General features: G+C 44.3%; 1 protein-coding gene across 3 annotated transcripts in view; it reads right to left on the bottom strand.

Moving 5' to 3' along the window:
* LOC137300502 (mucin-22-like) overlaps positions 1-21,447 on the bottom strand; it is a 67,984-nt gene extending 46,537 nt beyond the window's left edge. Inside the window, exons 1-2 of one of the 3 annotated variants that reach the window (XR_010958115.1) lie at positions 19,666-21,445; positions 2,011-2,150 (exon numbers count right to left, since the gene is read on the bottom strand). Coding sequence is in view for 2 of the 3 variants with exons in the window: in XM_067969593.1 (XP_067825694.1) it covers positions 2,011-2,150; positions 19,666-21,427 (1,902 nt within the window). In the remaining variant the exon portion in view is untranslated. Of the gene's footprint in view, positions 1-2,010; positions 2,151-19,665 lie in introns of all 3 variants that reach the window. The other 2 variants (XM_067969593.1, XM_067969592.1) reach the window with 2 other exon arrangements.
* Positions 21,448-25,199: the final 3,752 nt, after the last annotated feature.

Genomic DNA, 25,199 nt, shown 5'->3' with positions numbered 1-25,199 from the left:
TCGCCCACCTGCATACAGTGCAGGAGGCGCTGCAATGACCGCAGTAGGTCAGCCACAGTGAGAACACAAAGTCTTTCCCCTACACTCCGTCTGCCACAACACTGCCCCCACCCCACATCTCCTTCGGCACCGCCAACACTACTCTGTCACATCACCCTTCATACCCACTCAAACCCCATCCTCATCTTACCTCCACCTACTCACCTCGCCAGTACTCATCCTGCCACTAACACGCAACCCAATCCTCATACAATCTCATTGCTCCATCCCATACTCACCCTCTCGTGCATCTCCCTCACGGCCAGCCTCACTCAACCTGCCACCACCTGTGCTGCAGCCACAGGGCATGCATCACATATGTGCAGTAGGCAGCGTAAGGCAAACGTGTCGTGAGCATGAAGGGGGTGCACAAGGGTGTCTGAGGTTTTGTCCTGGGTGTTACCTATATTGAATTTCAGAGCAACAAACAGCACACATTATATTGACACCACCACTGCCATGTCTCCGCGAATCCTGTCCGTTGTGTCCAATAATGCCCGCTCCTGGGTATCACTATGAGGACCCACCACTGATGCCACCCATCGTGTTACTGCAGAGTAGGTGCAGGTGTATTTGCAGGGCTCTTCCGCGCAGACGACTGAGAGACATCGGCGGTGTAGCCGGCTGCACCCTGGAAGGATGCGGAGGAGAAGTTGTGGAGGGCAGTGGTGACTTTGACAGCGACAGGTAAGCAGTTGGTGCTGGGGCCAGCCAGGAGCAGCTCGGCATGAAAGAGCCTGCAGATCTCCACGACTACATGTTGAGCGAATCTGCGCCTCCCTGTGCACTGCTGCTCGGAGAGGTCCGGGGAGCTGCGCCTCGGTCTGTGGACCCTGCGGCGAGGGTAGTGCCCTCTGCGATGCGTCTCTCCGTGCGGTAGCCCTCCCTCCTGCTGTGCAGGTGGGCGTGCAACAACACCGTGTTGGGGGGCTCCACGTCTCTGCGGCGGACGGCGTGGACTGCGAGGCTGCTGGGGCTGGTCATGCTGTTCGTCCTCCGAGGGTGTCCACGCACCACCCATCTGGCAGGTGTTGGTCTGAGGGGTTGTGCAGGGTAGGTGGGTGGTTCCTCGCACTAGAGCTGCGGTTTAGTGTCGGTCTGTCCTCTGGCTTGGCGGGGGGTGGTGGAGGGCAGGGGTTGCCCTATGTGACGCGGTGGCCTCCTGCGTGGGTGAGGGCTCTCCCCCGTGGAGTGCACCTTGGCACCTGCCACAGGCTGCTGGCTGCAACACGCCTGGTTGGAGAGAGACTGTTTCCCCCAGTGTGGGAAACTCACTGCCTTGAACCTGAAATCCCACACTTCCTCTTTTGACAGCTGCTTCAGCTCATTAACTGACTTCAACAAGCAAGGTAAGTACTCTCAAGTGGAACCCCGCTGGCTTTAATTGCCTGCGGGTTTCCCACCAGCGGGGCTTGCGCGCGCAGCCCCGCACGTTCGCGCGGTACCCGGAAGTGGGCGGGATTTCGGCGCGATCCGGTCACGTGACCGGATATCGGGATTTTCGGGGCCCCCCCGCTGGAAACCCGCAGGTAACCCCACGCGAAAATCGAGCCCTATATGTCTTGTACTGCGAATCACGCTTCTGTTGTGTAAGGCTACATGCTGGGAGCGTAGCCTTGTAAAATTCACCCCAATAAATAATTCTAGGTTAAGTAGTATGCAACACAGCAAGCCTGTACAGCAATATAAAAAGGAACTGAAGCAATGAATGTACTGAAGCATTTCCAAAGCAGAAATGCCCCTGCTGTTTTGTATTTACTATTCAAACAGTTCCCTTACACTACTAGATACAGGATGGAGAACTTAACTCTAGCCATTAGAGCATGAACATGACTGCTCAGCATTTGGACTTCTTAATACAGTTGTTATTGTTAATCTCACCAGGTGAAAAACATAAAAATAGCTCAAGGCTACATTCTGAAACAGTAACTAAAATTTACTTCTAATGAACAAGGCTGGGATGAAACTTACATGCTCAGCAAAAATTACCAAAGCCTGCTTCTCTGATGCTAGTTCAATGATGAACTTGGAGCTATTGGCAAAGTCCCATACATCACCTTCATTTCCAGTATACAGGAATATTGGTCCAACACTCTTGCCCCAGAATTGATCTGCAATATTAAAAAAAAATTTGGTATGCAATGTACAATTTTCTTTGCAAGGATTTTTTAAAAAAACATTATGGAACAGCATGTAATTAAAAACGGAGAAGCAGAAGAGCCTAAAAACCGCTCATGTGAAATAAAATGTGTATGTGTTCAATTAGGTAGCTCCTGCTTTATACAGTTGACCTGATAAGAGCTGGAAAACAAAGTTATATTAAGTATAATTTTTCACTGCTACAAAATATCAGTTTCAACTTCATTGTGGCTTAATATCCACCACCAGCGCACTGTGTTTACTATCCACAGGTACACTGCAACAACTCTCCAAGGCTTCTTCAACATCACCTCCCAGACCTCAACCATCTAGAAAGACAAGGGCACCAGGCACATGGAAACACCATTACCTCCAAGTCACACACCAACCTGACTTGGACATATATCACCATTCCTTCATCATTGTTGGGTCAAAATTCTGGAACTCGCTACTCAACAGCACTAAGGGAATACCTTCACCACACAGACTGCAGCAGTTCAAAAGTTGGCTCCCCACCATCTTCTCAAGGGCAACTAGGGAGGGGCAATAAATGCTGGTCTTGCTAACAACGCCCATATCCCAAGAAAGGTTTTTTTTAAAAAGAGTATCCTGTTTTATTAAATGTTCCACAATCTTTTCAGTTATGCTGTGCATTTATACAAAGCTAACAATACTTTATTAAATTCTAAGCTATTTGTTTCTAGTTCTGAATATATTATAAGTTGAATAGATTATGGTGAGTAATAAGCTTTAAGTGTAGAAATTTTCAGCTTAAAGGAGCTATCATGTACAAAAATATCTACTGTTCCAACAAAAAAATTGGTCTACCTTTCATCATGTCAAAAAAGTTGACTTACATCACTAAGCTCCAAGATATAACGGTTGATTGAGAAAAGTCTATTTTTCTATATGGCTGTCAAAGTTTTGATTGAAAAACAAAATAAAATTCTTCACCACTGCAGTATTTACGAATGAAATTAATGCACTTGCTTATTAAAACAAAATAATCAGATTTCAATAAGTAAGCACCAATTGCCATTTGAAGTAGAAAGTAACCTATTGCCAAAATGTAGTTCCCAATTCTGATTATATTTTGCTTTTTCCAGTTGTGCAGCAGTTTCTACTGCACAGCAGACCTAACAAAACATAAGAATGAAGATATCTGACTGCTATAAATTACAAATGTTGACTTTATGTAATTTGGGTCTGCCGTAGATATTAACTCAGGTTCAGCAGCAGCAGTCACTCCAAAAAGCAGACCCCGTGTCTCTTGCGTTCAAGATTTTGCCTGTACGGTGAAATATCTAATTATATGATAGCATAACCTGGGTGCGTAACAATACTTGTGTTCTGAACTGGATATCATCACCTTCTTACATGCCCTCATGTGCACTACTCCAATCTTTCAGAAAGCAGACTGATTAACATTTTTTTGAAACAAGACCAGATATATAAACTCTTATGCCACTTAGTGTTAAAGGCAGCAACAGTCAGAACAAAATCTCACTTACTCCAGCTAACTTCAGTTCCCTCCTCAAAAATAAGGAAAATAATCAATTATGCTGCTCTGTCCTAGTTAGTGGGCTAAATACACTAGCTTTTAGTTGGTCTTAGCATTGAATCAGATCAAAACATACACCGACCTGGTCAGCTCTCTTCTTATGGTAACCTGCCTAGCCTTATTTGCCTCTCTCTCAGCAGACCTCGCCACCTGACTTCCAACATGTGGGTTTTTGGTCTCTTTTCTCCATTTCAAAAGAAGTTTGGGGCTCGATTCTTGATCCCTCTCCTGTCTGGGGTTTGACCAGAAGAGCTGCCTATCAGTCCTGCCACTGCACCCTCTGCCCCCCACACCCTTTGAAACTAGCTTCATGCAAAGCACAACAGGAAGAGACATTCCAACCCCTTAAAGGTATAACTATTTGCTGGGAGTGTCTCAGGTGTGATAACAGCCCAGAAATACAATGGCACTGTGCCCGTTTTGTGGATGCTAAACCCGAAACCTCCAATATGGTGGACAGGAAGCACAAGTTCATTACAAGCTGGAAGTGTGCTGCCTGCTATATGGGTTTAGGCAAAAAAAAGGAGTGCTCCTCCCGGCTTCACATTCAGACCGCTGCCAGACACCATTTTGCCTACCCCCTCTAATTACGACCTCGACCCTCCCTGATCCCGGCCACTGCTGCCCCCCCACTCCCGGTCCCTTTTAAGGACTTTAACAGAGGGACGCTGTCGGCGACGTAGCTACTCGATCTTCAAGGCTTCTTCTCTGGTGAGCTGCCTGCGGACACCCATTAAGGTCCGCAGCTCGTCGGCTCTATGATAATGAGGCCAGAGGCCCAATATTACGTGAGCCTCAGGCCAATTCATTCAGGTAGAGAGATCGTTCCCAGAAACCCCCCCACCCCACCTTTTTCAATGCAAACAAATTCCATCCCCCCTGCCAACAACTCCCCTATTGTGAAGAGTTTCAATAGTTGCTCATTAACATCCCAATTCTTTGTACCAGTCTGTGGCTGTAAGGTGGCTTTTAACCTTTCGTAAATTCACTTTAATTTAAAAGAAACACTTAACATAAATCATATCAAAATCCTTTCTATGCAAAAATGATCAAAAATCTCAAAATACAACAGCTGGAGATCTGAAGTAAAACTGAAAAACTAGTTCCATCAGCATTTAAAAAGATAGATTAATGCTTCAGAGCAGAACAAACCTTTGGTCAGAATTTATCCATTATCTGTAAGAGTTCCATACAGTACTGATTCTTCATGCTATGGAACCAGATTTGAAATGGTTTTATCAATTTAAATTTAGCAATCCCCAATAGGTGACTTTCTCTCAGTCCCTCAAACTCATTCCTAGCACTGGAGCAAAACTTCACAATATCACTAAACAGGACATTTTACACAGAAAGCTTATTCTCAAATTTTAACAGACCAGCACTTTGAACTTGTAAGCACTCAGTGTTTATGCATGCCAGTGCGGTTAGGCTTGGGGCAGGACAGGAGAAGGGTTGAAATACCAAATCAGTCAGCATAAGCATTTATGGGTTTGTATAAGTGTTTAACATGTTAAAGATACAACCAAGTCATTCTTCAGAATTTGGTCTTTTGATTGGCTAGAAAACCAGCTACTGATGTCAACTTGCAACCATGGAAATCCCTTCAAAAAAAATCTTTCTTTCCACTTCTAAAATAGGGGCATCAGGCAGGCAACAATATGTATTTTATATTGCACCATTAATATAGAAAACATCCCATGGCACTTGTCACGTTTCAAGATTTCTTGAGCATTTTTTCCAGAGAAACAATTTGGAAAAAGTGTTACTTTCAATGCTGGGTTTGACAAAGGGTGGTTCATATGCTAAACTGAAGGTTTTCCTTGTCAGAGACTAAACAGTAAGCAGTTTATTAACTTCTCACCCGTTATGTTGGACAACTCCAAGATCCCTCCCTGTCTGCCCCAGAAGCGGGGGTTAAGAGACATCAAAAAAAGGTAGTATTGGCTTTTGGAGCCTGGATAATTTTTTTTATATTCGTTCATGGGATGTGAGCGTCGCTGGCAAGGCCAGCATTTATTGCCCATCCCTAATTGCCCTTGAGAAGGTGGTGGTGAGTCACCTTCTTAAACAGCTGCAATCCCTGTGGTGAAGGTTCTCCCACTGTGCTGTTAGGAAGGGAGTTCCAGGATTTTGACCCAGCGACGATGAAGGAACGGTGATATATTTCCAAGTCAGGCAATTGTAATGCTCAGGCAATTAAGCAGCAAAAGACAGGGAGAGAAGGTTCTACCCTGGGCTGCAGGACAGAATGCAGAGAAGATAATCTACTTAAGTCAAGCAAGACAACATACTGAAGTAGGACAGTGTAACATAGCATTTCATTATTTTTATGTTATTATGAGGAGAAACTTTGTTGCCCAATTCCTAACCCGCACCGTCCCGCTCACCGACTTACATTGGCTCTTGATCCATCAGCACGTTCAAATCCCTCCATGGCCTCACCCCTCCCTATCTCTGTAACCTCCTTTTGTCCTACAGCCCTCCAAGAACTCTGGGCTTCTGGGGGTTTCATCACATTATCTCCCGCTTCCAAGCTCTGCTTCCACCCTCCTGACTCTTTATTACCTGATTAACTGACAGTCAAGAATCATCCAAACAGCCTTTTTTCACATTTCATGATTTTCTAACAAGTAAAAGTTTTCAAAGAAAATAAAAAATGTTCTTGAACTGGCAGGGAAACATGTAACTACAGCAAATCTGGTAAGTAATGCCATGGAACTCGGGACTCACCATTTTATTAAATGTAATCTTATTCCAAATTTTAAAGAGGGGGATGACATTGGTAATTTTATCCAGGCATTTGAATTGTTAGCCAGTCACCACAAGTGGGTCAAAAATGAATGGGTCAATGACTTGCGACATCACCAAACGGAAAAGCATGCAGTGTTTTCTCATTTCAATCCTGCTGATAGGGTGGGCTATAATATTATAAATGATGCCATTCTTAGGGCTCATGATTTAACAACTGAAGCATACAGGCAGAAATTAAAAAGAGATATGAAAGTATCCAGATAGCAATTATAGGAAAGTGGTTATCCAGCTTAAAGAAGCGTGCAGATGTGGCTGGAAAGCAAAAGGCATAACAGACTACGAAGCAACACAGCCAATAACTAATGTAAAAGGTGCCAAATGGATTGTGTGTACACTAAGGTGCTTGTATAATTGAGTGGGATGTGGACCCTACCTCTGAATCCTGCTTCCAGCAAGGAGTCCAGGACCGGACTGCGTCTGATAAACTGTGAGGAAATTGTAACTAGTTTACAGACCACTTTTTAAAAAGGAAGTTTTAAAAAAAAAATAATCATATTGAAATGTCATTCTTTCATTTTCTTGTGGGAGTTCTGGATCCTCTTCTGCCTTTTCTGAACTTGTTTTAACTTCTGCATCTGCTCCTCCCTGGAGCCCCGTCCATTCAGCCTAACTTTATCACTTCAGGGTGGGTTCGGCACTCCGCACTACTCCAACCGACACTGCAACTGGAACCGGAACCGGGAGACAGCAAGGTGGGTGGGCTCCAGGCAAGGTATCAGAGCATCTTGAATATAAAAGGGTAATCACAAATAGGAAACGGTGCCTGTTTTACTCGCTAAGCAATGTTTTCAAGCTGCAGATCCAACGCTTCCAGCCCAACTGCTGTTGCTAAAGCCGATTATAAATTTGCTGCGGGCACTGGAAATATGTTTAAAGGAACCAATCTAGGATCAATAAACCACGCCGCGGCCAGGCCACCTTTGGCATTATTTGAGTCTAACTGGCAGCAGCATGGAAACTGGTGTTAATCCAAGAACATTCAATTGCATTGATTTTAATGGGGAATGGAACTATAATAATTAACTTCTCACTGTTTTCAGCACATAAGTCCCATGAGAATGTAGCATGGCATATATCATTTACTCCATAATTTCCTGTTTTGTACTGTTCATGACATAGATGCGCCATTATGATGGTGCAAGTCCCCAGAAAAATCTGGTCCATTAAAAACAGCAAGAGGATGAGACTCCAATTGAATGCAGTTACTGTCTTTTATAATATTCAGGACTCATGGCCTGATAAATCAGATAAATTAGGTTTCCGGGATATAGAACATTTAACAAACAACTTGATCCAAGCTATGATCACCACATTGGACAAATGAACCTGATCATACCAATTTGCTATACCAATTAGGAATATGCTAACCCTCCAAAAAAAAATGGGTCATCATAGATAGTGGATGCACGTTTGATTCCTAGTCCAGTCAATTGCTAATCTCAGCTATTCTACTGCGAGGGGGCGATAACTAAGCAAATGCTCAGTACTTCGTCACAAAGGGTGGAATAAAATTATTAAAAAGGTGATCTTACAATCCTCCTCTGACTAACTCAAAAGGCACTGAAGTGGAGGTCTACGTGTAGGTCACGTGCTCAACTCTAAGAAGATGCACAGCAAGACCAAAGAGAAAAAGAAAAAAAAAATCAGTGATATACTTTCATTAAACTCTATGCAATTGTGAATGGTTGTGCACTGAAAGTAAGACAGGTTATTACGGACAGGTGGATTTTATTTTCAGCTCTGACAAAGGGTTTGAAATGTTACCCATCTATGCTCTTTTCAGATGTAGACGGACCTGCCAAATAATTCAAGGATTTTCTGTTTTTATTTTTCATTCCTTAGATTTAGCAGATTGTGGAGATACAAGTTTTCAGTTGCATATGTATTGATTTCAATTAGAGCTAACATTCCAGGTTGCAGCTATGATCTGGAGCTGTCTGACCTACAGCACTACCAGTTGAATATATAAGATTACCCAAGGGGTCAACTGGAATAATATTCACAAAGACGTTTATGCTTTCAAGGGCAATAACCACTCTTTAACGACTGCACAGACTTACCATCAAATACACTCACACACACACAATCCACCAGTCAGTCTGACCGAATTTCTGTGTAATGGATTCGAGCTCCATGAGTAACCTGTTAGTTCTAGTTTCTCTATTTAACTTTTAAATAGTCAGATCAGAGCAGTTTGTTACCCCGAGCTTAAATTACTCCGTCTGGAGAAATTGACTCTTAAATGGAGTACTAAGGAGTAGATTGTCTGCAACCTGCAGTTCAAGGGCTATAAATATATAATGACCAGGGACTAGCGGCACAATGCTATTACAGGTTTTTGGAACCATTTCTTGCTTAATGATCCCGCCTCCTTTTAAGTTTAATTAAAATAAAGTTCCTCAATGATCAGTGTGAAAAAGGAAGATAACAAATCATTAAATTGTCAGAGACCCATAATAGAGTTGTTTCTGCCCAAAATGAACGGAGCATTTAAGACTCTATAATCGCCCACTTTGAAACTGACATAAATGCAAATGTATATTGGTTATTGCTTTTTGAACAATATAAGCGACTTCCCGTTATAAATGTGGACATTTTAAGTGATGGGACTGTATTGATGTTTGGGCACTGGTGTACACAGACTGTGGGCTTTTATCTCTAAGTGTTGCATCCCAAAGCTTTGCCTGCCTCAATGGATCGTCATCATAGTTGCCAAAGACTATACAGAATAAAAAACATGGTGTGTTAGATCCTGGAACTGTAATGTAGCAATAAATATTTTGTCTCAGCTTTGCAGCTTAACATGTGGATAACAACCACGCCAAAGATAACGGCTGTTGTACAGCAGATGTTGTTGGAAAAATCAACATTACCGTCAACATTTCCTAATTCTGCCACAAAGGCACTTTTCTTTTATACAATAATTCATCTAGATAGGCCAAGGACAACAGTACTAGCAAGAGCTAAATAAAAATCGTTTGCAGTTCTACAACTCGAAGTCCAAAAAGTTTGCCTTGATAAATGCTGTAGAATAAATGCAGTTTGATTCCATTAGATTTTCAATGTTTTTTGCATTTGTGTAAATGCACTTCTATTGGGTATAAGGATCAACAAACGGATAAAATATCAATATTTTGATGGCATCTTTCCCAAGGCTAAAGGATCTGAAAAGGAAATCTGCTACTTGAGTGACAACATCAGTGATGAAGTGGCAACACCAGCAGCAAAGTTAGATGAAGATTCTTTATATTGTTCATCCGACGAACTAAAAGGGTTTTCTAGCCAGTGGTTAACTTTTCAGCATCATCCTCGTCTCTTGTTTTCTTTCAGGTGCTGCCTCTTTGTCCCTCGTGCTCCAACATAGTCATTCATGCCACACACTTCCTTAATAGTTGTTGAAAGTTCTGCTCTGATATGACTTGTAAGGAACCACACTTTGTTGCATTGAGCAGCCAATAATTCCTCCACTGGTTTCACAATATGCTCCAAGGCTGATTCAGTCCAAGCCTGTTTGAAAGAATTGTTGCGTCTTATAGTTGAATAATTTCCAACCGGAAACTACTAGTGGATTTCAGATCCACATCAGATAAATTTTGTATGTCAGTAAACAGAGAGAGCAAGCATGGTAATTTGGCAGAAAGCATTAATTTTGAATTCCTCTTTCGCCTCAGCCACCAGTTTGTGGGCTCTCAGTCCCGCTGTAAGATTTTACTTGCAGTGGGGAGACTGCAGCATTGCTGATGTTGACAAAATATTCAATTAGATCGTTTGAGCCGTCATCTGCACTCTTCCAGCCGCCCCCCACCCACCCACTCACTCCCGTAAAGCCAAAATATTCAGAGTGTGAATGCCACCAAGCTGAAGTACACCATCCTTGAATCCTCTGGCTGCTACCACTCTATCGCCTTGGTTTTTGAATGGTGTCAACTTGGCTCAGTGGATCCACTCTTGCCTCTTAGTCAGAAGGTTATGGGTTCAAGTCCCACTCCAAGACTTAAGCAGATAGTCAAGGCCAACACTTCAGTGCAATACTGAGGGGCTGATACATTGCTGAAGATGCCATCTTTTAGATGGCACATTAAACTAAGACTATCTGCCTGTTCAGGTGAAAACAGATCCCTCAACCAACACCACCAAAAGCAGATTAACTGGTCATTTATCTCATTGTTGTTTGTGAGACTTCACTTTGTGAAAACTGGCTGCTGAGTTTGCTTTCATCACAACAGTGACTGCACTTCAAAAGTAATATACAAGCTATAAAGCAGGCTGGACATGAAAGGCAGCATATTATTGCAAGTTCTTTCTTTATCAATGGCTTGATCAAATGTGATTGATAAATGTCTTTGGCCAAATGCCCCCATCATATCCTGTACACTTTTTACCATTGTGTATAAAGGAATATATTTTTCATGAATGTTTTAACTGAAAAATTAGGGGGGAAAAAAAAAGAGAAAAAATCGGCTTTGTTTCATCAATCCGACTTGGCTTGAATACATTGTCAAAAAGGTTCATTAGCAGGAGAAAAAAGTCAAGATCCAGCAGGTGAACGTTCGTTTTGGCCCAGATGAATGAGTGCGGAAAACCACATAACAAGAGATTGATTAAGAGGGGAAAAATAGAGTATGAGTGTAAACTTGCAAGGAACATAAAAGTGGACTGTAAAAGCATCTACAAGTATGTAAAAAGAAAAAGACAAACGTAGGTCCCTTACAGTCAGAAACGGGAGAATTTATAATGGGGAACAGGGAAACGGCAGAGCAATTTAACAAATACTTTGGTTCTGTCTTCACGGTAGAGGACACAAATAACTTCCCAGAAATGCTAGGGAACCAAGGGACTAGTGAGAAGGAGGAAATAAAGGAAATTAGTATTAGTAAAAAAATAGTGGTGGAGAAATTAATGGGACTGAAAGCCGATAAATCCCCAGGGCCTGATAATCTGCATCCCAGAGTACTAAAAGAGGTAGCCATGGAAATAGTGAATGAATTAGTTGTCATCTTCCAAAATTCTATAGATTATTGAACAGTTCCTGCAGATTGGAGGGTGGCAAATGTAACCCCACTATTTAAAAAATGAGGGAGAAAGAGAACAGGGAACTACAGACTGGTTAGCCTAACATCAGTAGTAGGGAAAATGCTAGAGTCTATTATAAAGGCTGTGATAACAGGACACTTAGAAAATATCAAAGGGATTAGACAAAGTCAACATGGATTTATGAAAGGGAAATCATGTTTGACAAACCTAATGGAGTTTTTTGAGGATGTAACTGGTAGAATAGATAAGGAGTGCACAACCAGTGGATGTGGTTTATTTGGATTTTCAGAAGGCCTTTGATAAAGTCCCACATAAGAGCTTAGTGTGCAAAATTAAAGAACACAGGATTGGTGGTAATATACTGGCATGGATTGAAAATTGGCTAACAGACAGGAAACAGAGAGTAGGAATAAATGGGTCTTTTTCGGGGTGGCAGACAGTGACTAGTGGGGTACCGCAGGGATCAGTGCTTGGGCCCCAGCTATTCACAATATATATCAATGATTTGGATGAGGGAATCAAATGTAATATTTCCAGGTTTGTTGATGACACAAAACTAGGTGGGATCGTGAGTTGTGAGGAGGATGCGAAGAGGTTTCAAGGCGATTTAAACAAGTTGAGTGAGTGGGCAAATACATGGCAGATGTAGTATAACGTGGATAAATGTGAAGTTATCCACTTCGGAAGGAAAAACAGAAAGGTAGAGAATTATTTAAACGGTGATAGATTGGGAAATGTTGATGTACAAAGGGACCTGGGTGTCCTTGTACATCAGTCACTGAAAGCAAACATGCAGGTGCAGCAAGCAGTTAGGAAGGCAAATGGTACGTTGGCCTTCATTGCAAGAGAATTTGAATATAGGAGCAGAATGTCTTACTGCAGTTATACAGGGCATTGGTGAGACTACACCTGGAGTACTGTATGCAGTTTTGGTCTCCTTACCTAAGAAAGGATATACTTGCCATAGAGGGACTGCAGCGAAGCTTCACCAGACTGATCCCTTGGATGGCAGGACTGTCATATGAGGAGAGATTGGGTCGACTCAGCCCGTATTCACTCGAGTTTAGAAGAATGAGAGGAGATCTCATTGAAACATATAAAATTCTGACAGGGCTAGACAGACTGGATGTAGGGAGGATGTTCCCCCTGGGTAGGGGGTCCAGAACGAGGGGTCACAGTCTCAGGATACGGGGTAGGACATTTAGGACTGAGATGAGGAGAAATTTCTTCACTCAGAGGGTGGCGAATCTGTGGAATTCTCTACCACAGAAGGCTGTGGAAGCCAAATCACTGTATATATTTAAGAAGGAGCTAGATAGATTTCTAGACACAAAAGGCATCAAGGGGTATGGGGAGAGAGCAGGAATATGGAATTGAGATAGAGGATCAGCCATGATCATAATGAATGGCGGAGCAGGCTCGAAGGGCCGACTGGCCTACTCCTGCTCCTATTTTCTATGTTTCTATATTTTCTATGTTTCTATTCCCATCTGATGGCTTCATTTGAAAATAAGCATCTGATCTATTTTGTTGCCACTTCATACTGACTCCACTTTCTAGCAGTACAAGAGGTTGACTGTTATTTATCCATACTACCCATTAGATCTTTTTGTGTTAAGGGAATGTACTACAATTTCATTTATTGAGCTACTTTTCATGTTGACTTCTGGACTTTTATGGCTATCTTGGGTCTATCTGTGCCATGGGCATGAAGGCAAACAGGCACAAGACCAATAGTGGTTCCTGTTACAACCATTATCCAATATCCTGATAAAACACACACACAGCAGGGCTGGACACGTGGGCAGGACCAGCATGTAGCATGTTCCTGTGGCCACAACTCCAACATTCCACTGAGAAACACAGGTAGAATTTGAAAGATCTGTGCTTGTGCAGTATATTCAAAACATCCTCACAGAATCTGTTGCATATGGAGGATAAGAGTGCCTGCTTCCCTACTGTCATTCCCATTCCTTGATGGCGAGGGGCAACACTGATGACATGGAAGAGGAAACAGCAAGGAAAGTTGAGATGTGTCTGCACAGAGTTTTAGGGCTTGGAAACAGTTCCAGTGTGGCAGGTTTCCACCAGATCTTGTGGTGTGTCCCAGAAGTAATGGCAGCACTGATATTAATAAGTAACTTTGCGGGGAGCTGGTGTTTGCAGGTCTGAATGCCAATTAAAGTAGGTGGTCTAGTACTGTAACACTTTTCTGATGATTAAATTCTTCCATTGTGTTCTAGATACAGGAACATTACTTTTTTACTGTTTCAGGCAGCCAAACACATTCATATACAAAAGATAAGCAAGCACTCCATCTTTTGCAAGTCATGACTATAAAATATTAGCAAAAATCCTGACCGAGCAACACCACTCAGTAGTCCCAACGCACTACTACAGCCACGCAAGATCTTGTGCTCTTTCTGGATGCAGAGAAACCTTCCACCTGCTGGAGTGGAACATCCAACTCCTATTCTTAAGATATATTTAGGAAATAGACCAAAGTCTTCTGCACCCATCTCATGTTCTCAATATGCACTAATGGTTCCCCTATGTCACCCCTACACCCTTCATCAGGCAGCCATAGAAACTATTAACCTTGAGATCTTTATCTAGTTGGCCTGGAAGGAGTTTTGGTTTAATTTGTATTAGAATGCTGCTATTAAGTTAGTTTCAGTTCACAAGCAGCTAATTCCCAGAGAAACACAACTCCGAGATGTTGTTTAGGACAAATTCATGAGAATACCAGCCATCTCAAAACTGTGTATTTCTTAAACCAGATTAGCTTGAGACAATGGGAGTCATCCAACCTCTCCTAGAGATAGTCTTACCTTAAATGTTGGATTCATTTCTATTCAGACACTAAGCAGGGGGCCTAGCTAAACGAGCAATGTAGTTGCCTTGACACCTACATCAAGCCGGGGGGGGGGGGGGGGGGGGGGTGCAGTTTTGGATTCAAGTTAGTAACTTTGATTGACAGCTCAGCAAGCCAATCCTGGATAGATAGCTGAGGGATCTGGAAGGGGAGTCTGCAGCAAGATTGAGACTGGAAAAGTCAGACTGAGATAGCCCAGCTCTGCCTTTTCAAGATAAATGAAGGTCATTTCTTGAAATCCTGACTTGTAAAATGAGTTCTATAACTGACTATAACAATGATGAAACTTGCATGATGTGTTATTTTGATGTTATGCAATTGATAAATGAATAAATCTTGCTGTGAAAACAGTACATATATAACTTGTAAAATAAACCAGTTTATTGTCTTACTGGGTGCTTTTCAGTCCAGATCTTGTCTTACTGGATGCTTTTCAGTCCAAATTCCGAAAGATAGGAAAAACGCTCAAGAAATCGAAGTAGCCAGTATGCACAATGAGAGATCTTATTGTTATGCACCCAAGGCACATATCATCTAACTAGATATCAAGCAATAAAAGTACATTTCAGATCGCAGCAGATGCAGGGTCCAATTACAGGAGCGACCGGTGAAGCCGAACCAGAGCAAATACCTAGTGCAAACCTAAAATTTGTAACAGGAGTCAAGCCAGGTTTCCATAGCAAAAGTCTGGAGCATTGAAATTGCTCTGTATTTCATTGATTTATTTATGTAAATAAATCCCACTATCTATCTCCCTGACAACTACTGAACAATCTGAGAATTAATTGCCTCTTGGAATACAAATTCAGCTACTCCAAAGTCAGGTCCATCACAAAGGAAACCTCTAAATATTCAGTAATCCTACGATATCATGCAGATTTCAACAGCACCTCCCAGCCCCAAGACCTCTACGATCAAGGAAGAAACTTTCACCATGTTCTCCTCCAAGTCACACAAAATCTTCATTTGGACATATAACACCATTCCTTTTTTTTTATTCGTTCACGGGATGTGGGCGTCACCGGCAAGGCCAGCATTTATTGCCCATCCCTAATTGCCCTCGAGAAGGTGGTGGTGAGCCGCCTTCTTGAACCGCTGCAGTCGGTGTGGTGACGGTTCTCCCACAGTGCTGTTAGGAAGGGAGTTCCAGGATTTTGACCCAGCGACAATGAAGGAACGGCGATATATTTCCAAGTCGGGATGGTGTGTGACTTGGAGGGGAACGTGCAGGTGGTGTTGTTCCCATGTACCTGCTGCTCTTGTCCTTCTAGGTGGTAGAGGTCGCTGGTTTGGGAGGTGCTGTCGAAGAAGCCTTGGCGAGTTGCTGCAGTGCATCCTGTGCCACAGTGCGCCGGTGGTGGATGGGGTGCCAATCAAGCGGGCTGCTTTATCTTGGATGGTGTCGAGCTTCTTGAGTGTTGTTGGAGCTGCACTCATCCAAGCAAGCGGAGAATATTCTATCACACTCCTGACTTGTGCCTTGTAGATGGTGGAAAGGCTTTGGGGAGTCAAGAGGTGAGTCACTCGCCGCAGAATACCCAGCCTCTGACCTGCTCTCGTAGCCACAGTATTTATATGGCTAGTCCAGTTAAGTTTCTGGTCAATGGTGACCCCCAGGATGTTGATGGTGGGGGATTCGGCGATGGTAATGCCGTTGAATGTCAAGGGGAGGTGGTTAGACTCTCTCTTGTTGGAGATGGTCATTGCCTGGCACTTATCTGGCGCGTGAATGTTACTTGCCACTTATGTGCCCAAGCCTGGATGTTGTCCAGATCTTGCTGCATGTGGGCTCGGACTGCTTCATTATTTAAGGGGTTGCGAATGGAACTGAACACTGTGCAGTCATCAGCGAACATCCCCATTTCTGACCTTATGATGGAGGGAAGGTCATTGATGAAGCAGCTGAAGATGGTTGGGCCGAGGACACTGCCCTGAGGAACTCCTGCAGCAATGTCCTGGGGCTGAGATGATTGGCCTCCAACAACCACTACCATCTTCCTTTGTCCTAGGTATGACTCCAGCCACTGGAGAGTTTTCCCCCTGATTCCCATTGACTTCAATTTTACTAGGGCTCCTTGGTGCCACACTCGGTCAAATGCTGCCTTGATGTCAAGGGCAGTCACTCTCACCTCACCTCTGGAATTCAGCTCTTTTGTCCATGTTTGAACCAAGGCCGTAATGAGGTCTGGAGCCGAGTGGTCCTGGCGGAACCCAAACTGAGCATCGGTGAGCAGGTTATTGATGAGTAAGTGCCACTTGATAGCACTGTCGACGACGCCTTCCATCACTTTGCTGATGATTGAGAGTAGACTGATGGGGTGGTAATTGGCCGGATTGGATTTGTCCTGCTTTTTGTGGACAGGACATACCTGGGCAATTTTCCACATTGTCGGGTAGATGCCAGTGTTGTAGCTGTACTGGAACTGCTTGGCTAGAGGCGCAGCTAGTTCTGGAGCACAAGTCTTCAGCACTACAGCTGGGATATTGTCGGGGCCCATAGCCTTTGCTGTATCCAGTGCACTCAGCCGTTTCTTGATATCATGTGGAGTGAGTCGAATTGGCCGAAGACTGGCTTCCGTGATGGTGGGGATATCGGGAGGAGGCCGAGATGGATCATCCACTTGGCACTTCTGGCTGAAGATGGTTGCAAACGCTTCAGCCTTGTCTTTTGCACTCACGTGCTGGACTCCGACATCATTGAGGATGGGGATGTTTGCAGAGCCTCCTCCTCCCGTTAGTTGTTTAATTGTCCACCACCATTCACGACTGGATGTGGCAGGACTGCAGAGCTTTGATCTGATCCGTTGGTTGTGGAATCGCTTAGCTCTGTCTATAGCATGTTGCTTCCGCTGTTTAGCATGCATGTAGTCCTGAATTGTAGCTTCACCAGGTTGGCACCTCATTTTTAGGTACGCCTGGTGCTGCTCCTGGCATGCTCTTCTACACTCCTCATTGAACCAGGGTTGATCCCCTGGCTTCTTGGTAATGGTAGAGTGAGGAATATGCCGGGCCATGAGGTTACAGATTGTGCTGGAATACAATTCTGCTGCTGCTGATGGCCCACAGCGCCTCATGGATGCCCAGTTTTGAGCTGCTAGATCTGTTTTGAATCTATCCCATTTAGCACGGTGGTAGTGCCACACAACACGTTGGATGGTGTCCTCAGTGCGAAGACGGGACTTCATCTCCACGAGGACTGTGCGGTGGTCACTCCTACCAATACTGTCATGGACAGATGCATTTGCGACAGGTAGATTGGTGAGGACGAGGTCAAGTAAGTTTTTCCCTCGTGTTGGTTTGCTCACCACCTGCCGCAGGCCCAGTCTAGCAGCTATGTCCTTCAGGACTCGGCCAGCTCGGTCAGTAGTGGTGCTACCGAGCCACTCTTGGTGATGGACATTGAAGTCCCCCACCCAGAGTACATTTTGTGCCCTTGCTACCCTCAGTGCTTCCTCCAAGTGGTGCTCAACATGGAGGAGGACTGATTCATCAGCTGAGGGAGGACGGTAGGTGGTAATCAGCAGGAGGTTTCCTTGCCCATGTTTGACCTGATGCCATGAGATTTCATGGGGTCCAGAGTCAATGTTGAGGACTCCCAGGGCCACTCCCTCCTGACTGTATATCACTGTACCGCCACCTCTGGTGGGTCTGTCCTGCCGGTGGGACAGGACATACCCAGGGATGGTGATGGAAGAGTCTGGGACGTTGGCTTCATTGTTGCTGGGTCAAATTCTGGAATTCCTTACCTAACAATGTAAGCGATTTAGGGCACAGAGCAAAAGAAACGTTTAAGAATAGTTCAGATAGGTAGTTGAAGGAGGGGAAGCTGAATTGATAGGGGAACAGCCCAGCCAGAGGGAATTGTGTGGAGGATAAACAGCAACACGGACTGGTTGGGCTGAATAACCTGCTTCCATTTTGTAATTTCTATATAACATACTGTGGTCATCACTGGGTCAATAAGAATGTCCATCATCATCTTCCAAAGGCAACTAAGAACAAACAATAAATGCAGACTTGTCAGGGTCACCCACATGCCATGAGCAAATATTTTTAAAAAGTGATCTGCAACCAGTTTCAAATACCTAGAAGTATCACTAACCAAGCTCACAACTTTGTCTAAAAACACATTTCTCCTTGGCATCCATGCCTATCTCACTGCTATGAATGGCTAGGCAGTACTTTGGTAAACAGTTGTTTCATTCAGCTATTCATTTTTAATCTCCTTTACTTTCTATTTTCCTATCCTTGCTAGGGCATGAGGCCACAGGTGCTAGTTGCCCACTGGTACCTCACCCCAGTTGGCTATTTTCCTTTGGAAAGCCTAGATAGTGTGCCAGTTGGCTAGTCAACCATTGGAAACAGCACAGCCAAGCAGACTTTGTTTTCACCCAATATACCCACACACACCAATAAGTCACCAGATAATGGCAGGAGCATGAACATTGCCTGAATGTTTATTCTTCTTGGTACTGGAGTGCTAAGGCCAATTCTGGTCTCCATATTACAAAAAGGATATAGAGGCACTGGAGAAGGTGCAAAAAAGATTTACAAGGATAACACCAGATCTGAGAGGTTACATCCATCAGGAAAGACATAACAGGATTGGGCTGACCTGATAGAGGTCTTTAAAATTATGACGAGGTTTGATAGGGTAGATGTAGAGAAGATGTTTCCACTTGTAGGGGACTCCAAAACTAGGGGTCATAAATATAAGATGGTCACTAATAAATCCAATAAGAAATTCAGGAGAAACTTCTTTACTCAGAGAGTGGTGAGAATGTGGAACTTGCTACCACATAGAGTAGTTGCGGCGAATAGCACAGATGCATTTTAGGGGAAGCTAGATAAATACATGAGTAAGAAAGGAATAGAAGGATATGTTGATAGGGTGAGATGAAGTAAGATCGGAGGTTAGTCTGCAGCATTAACACCAGCATAGACCTGTTGGGCCGAATGGCCCTTTTCTGTACTGTAAATACTATGTAATATAATTGAAGCCTCTCCCCCCCCCCCCCCCCCCGCAATCACCAACTTGGATGAGATCAGCTAATTCAGTATCGGGAACCAAACTTAAGACCTTCGTGGTCTGTATGGTGCTTTATCACACTGGCTGATGCATTTGCCCAGTAAATTCTTCAGGAAGTCACATGATTCAATGCCATTAGACTATCAATACCAGAATGAAAACTCAGAAGACCCTCACCTGTCATAAGATATCGCTGACGGTAGATCTTTTGATGGTTGGTGAAACTGAAGTGATCTACAAGCTGATTAAAATACATTTCCTTGAATTTTGGTTCTGAGATCGCTTCCTTGAATTTTAGTTCTGAGATCGATTCTTTACCAGTTATCTCCTCGATATTTATGCTTGTGCCATTGATGCTAATGATTGTGTCCTCGACATCAGTGTCGGCATTCTTGGTTCCAGTGTCGGCGTTCTTGGTTCCAGTGTCGGCGTTCTTGGTTCCAGTGACCGCGTTTTTGGTTCCAGTGACGGCGTTCTTGGTTCCAGTGACGGCGTTCTTGGTTCCAGTGACCGCGTTCTTGGTTCCAGAGACGGAGTTCTTGGTTCCAGAGACGGCGTTCTTGGTTCCAGAGACGGCGTTCTTGGTGTGAGTGACGGAGTTCTTGGTTCCAGAGACGGCGTTCTTGGTTCCAGTGACGGCGTTCTTGGTTCCAGTGTCAGCGATCTTGGTTCCAGTGACGGCGTTCTTGGTTCCAGTGTCGGTGTTCTTGATGCGAGTGTTGATGTACTCGGTGCGAATGTCGGTATCCTTGATCCGAGTGTCGGTATCCTTGGTACTGGTGCCAATAATTTGGAGAGCCACTGGAAGCTCACTTTGCTTCTGAGGTGCTGTAACGTTAGGCTCAATTTCCGTAATCACAAGGTATACTTGGGGGCGTTCACTGGACGCTTCGATAACAGAAGGCGGAAAGCCACTAATGTTGGTGCCATTCAGGATCTCGGGTGCTCTGGATTTCTGCTTCTTCGTCGGTGCAATGGGTCTCTGTTTTCTCGCAGGGACTTTGAATTTCGGCTTGTTGGCTTCCCCTTCGCTCTTGGTTTCTTTAGCATCGGGCTGCTTCTTCCTCTTGGGCGCGTTCTCGCCTTTCGCTTCGGTCGCATCTCCGCGCTCCCTCTTGTTGGGAACAAACTGTTGACCCAGGTCCTGCTGCGGCGTGGTGGTCTCCAGCACCTCGACCAGCAGCAAGGGCTCGACCATTTCCGACCCATTACTGATGGGTCTGGTTGTCGTCTCTTTAGTAGGCGGTTCTGTGATGAGCGTCAGTTCCTCGACGATCAGCTGAGGTGTTGTCGTCGTCGTTGTTGTTGTTGTTGTTGTTGCTGTCGTCGTCGTTGTTGTTGCTGTCGTCGTCGTCGTCGTCTCCTCTTCGGTAGGCTCGGGCAGTTCCACTATTATCAGTTCATCCTCCACGGTTGACATCTGCGTTGACTCTGATAATAACGGTGGCGAAGTGGTCTCCGCAGCGACATCGGGCATCCCTGTTCCCGACGTTATCTTTATGAGATACGGGTGCCACGCCGGTTCGGTGGCGCCCCCCGCTTGCGGAGGGAAGTCGGTACTGTTGACGGCCAGCTCTTCCATATCTATCTCGATTTTCAGCGGCTGCGTCGCCGTTGTCGTGGCTGACGTGGTCGTCGTTGTCGTGGCGAAGGGGGTCGTGCTGTTAAGGGACGACTCTTCCATCTCGATGTCGAGTATTACCGGCTGCGAGATGGTGGTGATGGTGGTGGTTGCCTGGATCAGTTCTAGGGTATCGGACGCGGTGCTGTCAGCGGGCTTCTCCCCTCCCTGATTCGGAGAAATACCGGGAGGTACAAACAGTTGGCCAGACAGCACGTTAAACGAGAATACAAGGAACAAACTAAGCGACCCGCTGCACTTCATGGCTTGAGCTGGCACCCCGGCCAGGCGCGTGTCACACACACACAAACCAGACATACACAACGGGTCATATGACCCATCCGGCGCGTGACCAACTGTCAACCCATTGTTGTCATATTTTTGAACGCAGGCTCGCGCGCTTCTCCCCCCCCCCCCCCCCCGCCGCAGCGGTGACGGTGACGGTGAAGACTCGGCTCATTCCGGAACTATCCCGGACGGTGGCGCGGTAGTAGGACTGGCTGAGGTTGGAGGTCGGTGTCGGGTCGAAGGAATTTGCAGGCCGCAAGAAGACCCAAGTTATGGGCTGGAGCGGAGCAGGGTGCAGACAGTGAGGGTAAGTAAGGGGTGCAGACAGTGAGGGTAAGTAAGGGCATGGGTTTAGGGTTGTCAATCCTCCGAGAATTAAAGATTAATCTCAAGGACACTGCTGGGAGTAAGCCCGGAGAAAAATGCACAGGGGCATTAAAAAAATACTAATTTTCTTTCAACACTTTTGTTTATTATTTCTATAAGACGTTGGAGTTGGAAAAGAAGGCAGTTTGACTGACAGTTGGGAAGGCGTTGCGCCATGAGGATGACCAGTGGGAGAGTTAGAGGGAGGAGTTCATGTGATGAAGCCTCCCGGAATACATCCAGCCAGAGTTGGCAACCCTACATGGGTTCAGATCTGGTGTCTGGGGGGAACGGGACCATATATGTCGGAGGCACCGGTGTGAGGGAGGTGGTTGAGATGGAAGTTGGTGTGGAGGGGCAGGTAGAGGTGTGGCTCAAGATATGAGTGGAGGTAGAAAGTAGTCTATAAAATGTAACTTTCAATTTGATTGATCACAGGGCTGAATCCTGTTGGGGCAAGAGCTGATCCTGTGATCAGTGTAGTTAAATTTTCCAGACATCAAAACCTTGACATGAATGACATTCTTGGGTGAAGGAAAGCACACCAGCTATTTACCTGAAAGAGGACTTCATTCACTTTCTCAAAGGTCTGCTCTACTTGTTTATAGTTATGTACCTCTCCTGAATGAGCCCACTGTCTCCGTTAACATCCACCGTCATTCTCACCATGGTACCCGTTGCTATCTCTCCTGGAGCATCAATCTTCAATACCAGCAATCAACTTGCTTTTCGGGGGTTAATCTTTCTAATCTCCCACCATGTAATATTCAGCCTTTTGATTTAATGTTTTAAACCACTTATCCAGTATACATATTTTTAAATCCTAAAAACAATTTCTAGGAACCAATCTCTTAATATTAAATCACTCAACTCATTGAAGGACTGTACTGGTTCCAGTTGTCTTGCACTTCTAGCACCAATTCTTTATATGTACCATTGCATTCATAACATTTCAAGTTTATGCCAATAAGTGAAGTTGAAATAATTTAGAATTGCATGCTTTACAACATCATAGTCATCATCATAGACCCAGTGGGGAAAAGCCATCAATGCTTTCCCACTGTGGAATGGTGGTAACTTCCCCATTCATATTAGTCAGTCTCATTTGTTCTGGTCCACTAATAATTCTAAAGCTCTTAGAAAATGATCAATATTATCCTTGTCTTTAATTTTTGTATTAGACTATTCATCAGATTTATTGATTTCCAAGATACGAGCTGAAAAATGCTTTATAGCGTTTAACTCCAGCAATAGCTTCTCTTCCTGCCCCCAAACCATTACCTCTGAAGTCCCTCAACGATCTATCCTTGGCCCCCTCTTCTTCATCCACAGGCATGGGGTCAGCTTCCACATGTACATTGACGACGCCCATCTCTACTTCTCCACAACCTCTCTCGATCCCTCCTTTGCCTCTGTGTTGTCAGACTGCTTGTCCGACATCCAGTCTTGTATGAACACAATTTACTCCATGTTAAAACATTGGGAAGACAAAAGCCATCATTTTTGGCCCTTGTCACAAACTCTGTACCCTTGCCACCGATTCCAGCTACTTGCCTGGCCATTTTCTTTGGCTGAACCAGACTGTTTGCAACCTCAGCGTCCTATTGAATGCCACGTTGAGCTTCCATATATTTTGCCACTGAAACCCTCATCCATGCCTTTGTCATCTCCAGACCCAGCTATTCCAATGCTCTCCTTGCAGCCTCTCACCCTCCACCCTCTGAAAACTTCAGCTCATCCAAACTCTGCTTGCTGTATCCTATCCTGCACTAAGTCCTGCTCATCCATCACCCCTGTTCTTGCTCACCTACATTGGCTCCCTGTCCCTCAACACCTTAAATTTAAAATTCTCATTCTCTTGTTTAAATCCATCTGGCCTCTCCCCTCCTATATCTGTAATCTCTTCCAGCCCGACAACCCTCCACCCGAAATCTTCGTTCTCCTGACTCTGGCCTTTTGTATATCCCACCTCCCTTCACCCCACCATGGTGGATGTGCCTTTAGACATCTGGGCCCCATGCTCTGGAATTCCCTCCTTAGACCCTTGCACCTTGCCCCCTCCCCCTCTTCCTTTAAGGCCCTCCTTAAAATCCATTTTTTTGACCAAGTTGTTGGTCACCCCTCCTTATATCTCCTTCTTTGTCTCAGCATCCATTTTTGTCTGATTACCCTTCTGTGAAATGCCTTTGGACGTTTTTTTATGTTAAAAGCGCAATGTAAATGCAAGTTGTGTTGCTGTTAACTTTACTGAGCAGTCAGCACATTTTATTTCATAAGTTAGATTATCCTTAAAATACATATTTTCAGTATTATTTTGTAACCCCAACTCGTCTCCACTTTGTATTTAAATGAAACTCTTATAAATTTCAGTTCTGCACTGGATATAAGTGTATGAACTGGACACTGCAAATTCGCACTTGCATCCAAGTATGCTATTCCAATCTTCCGAAAATACCTGGTTAGTTTTATCCCAAGGAACCCTTGGCCCTTGTCTGTTTCTTTTAGCAGACCTTCTAGAATTAGCCATACAGGTCATGTGCTTTTGTCATTTATTTTCCTAGCTAGACAGAAGGCCAGCAGCTTGACCGTTGTCTCTCTCCCTGTCCGGGTGTTGGCTAGCAGGGCTGCCAATCCCCTCCTCATCTTCCTCCTCCAGGAGAAGGAGGGGATCCCTTGAATGAATTGGACTATCTCAACATGATGAGTCTGGATGGCTCACAGAAAAGAAGCCACATCAGCATAATTGCTCAATCTCCGGTCTGAGATGAGTTAATGACTCTTATTGTCTCAAGTCAAAGTAGTATGTGAGAAGCAACATTCAACAAACTGATCCAGTACTCAGCCTCTATATCCAGCTTTTGGCTGCTGTAAGAATATAATCCCTTGACAACTAAATGTGAATTTATCTGGTATCATCATTTTAATATAAATTATACAAAGCTCCTTCCACGGCCAAAAATCCCAAATGTGATAGCAACTATGGTACAAAATGCACTGTTCATTCATGAAAACAAATCTTTATCCCAGATTCAGACTGGCTTTAATGGAAAAATACCCTTAATGGACATTCTTTAGAAGTGCAATAGAATGGAGTGGTTCGTACGGTCGCAGTGACTATCCAACAAAAACTAAATGGTTTTAGTTGGATATCCATGAAATAAACATTTGAAACTTCATGTGGACCTTGATTCCTCCACACCTACTCCTTGAATAGTAATTTTTTGTGTTACTCAGCACACTGCATTTTGTTTCATTACTCCCTATAAAATAACAAACCTTTTGTTTGGTACTGCCTTGCATTTCAGTTTAATTGACTGGTAAATATCTGTCAGTAGCACTGATGGAAATCTCCTAATCTTTGAGCTATAATCAACAAAGAAGCACAAAATTACATTGTATCCATGGAATCAAAGATAATTTTGCAGCAGTAATCTCT

The sequence above is a fragment of the Heptranchias perlo genome, chromosome 31 (genome assembly GCF_035084215.1).
Source record: "Heptranchias perlo isolate sHepPer1 chromosome 31, sHepPer1.hap1, whole genome shotgun sequence".
NCBI lineage: Eukaryota > Metazoa > Chordata > Chondrichthyes > Hexanchiformes > Hexanchidae > Heptranchias > Heptranchias perlo.
Note: the sequence above shows the minus strand (reverse complement) of the source record. Positions and strands in the feature narration are given on the sequence as shown.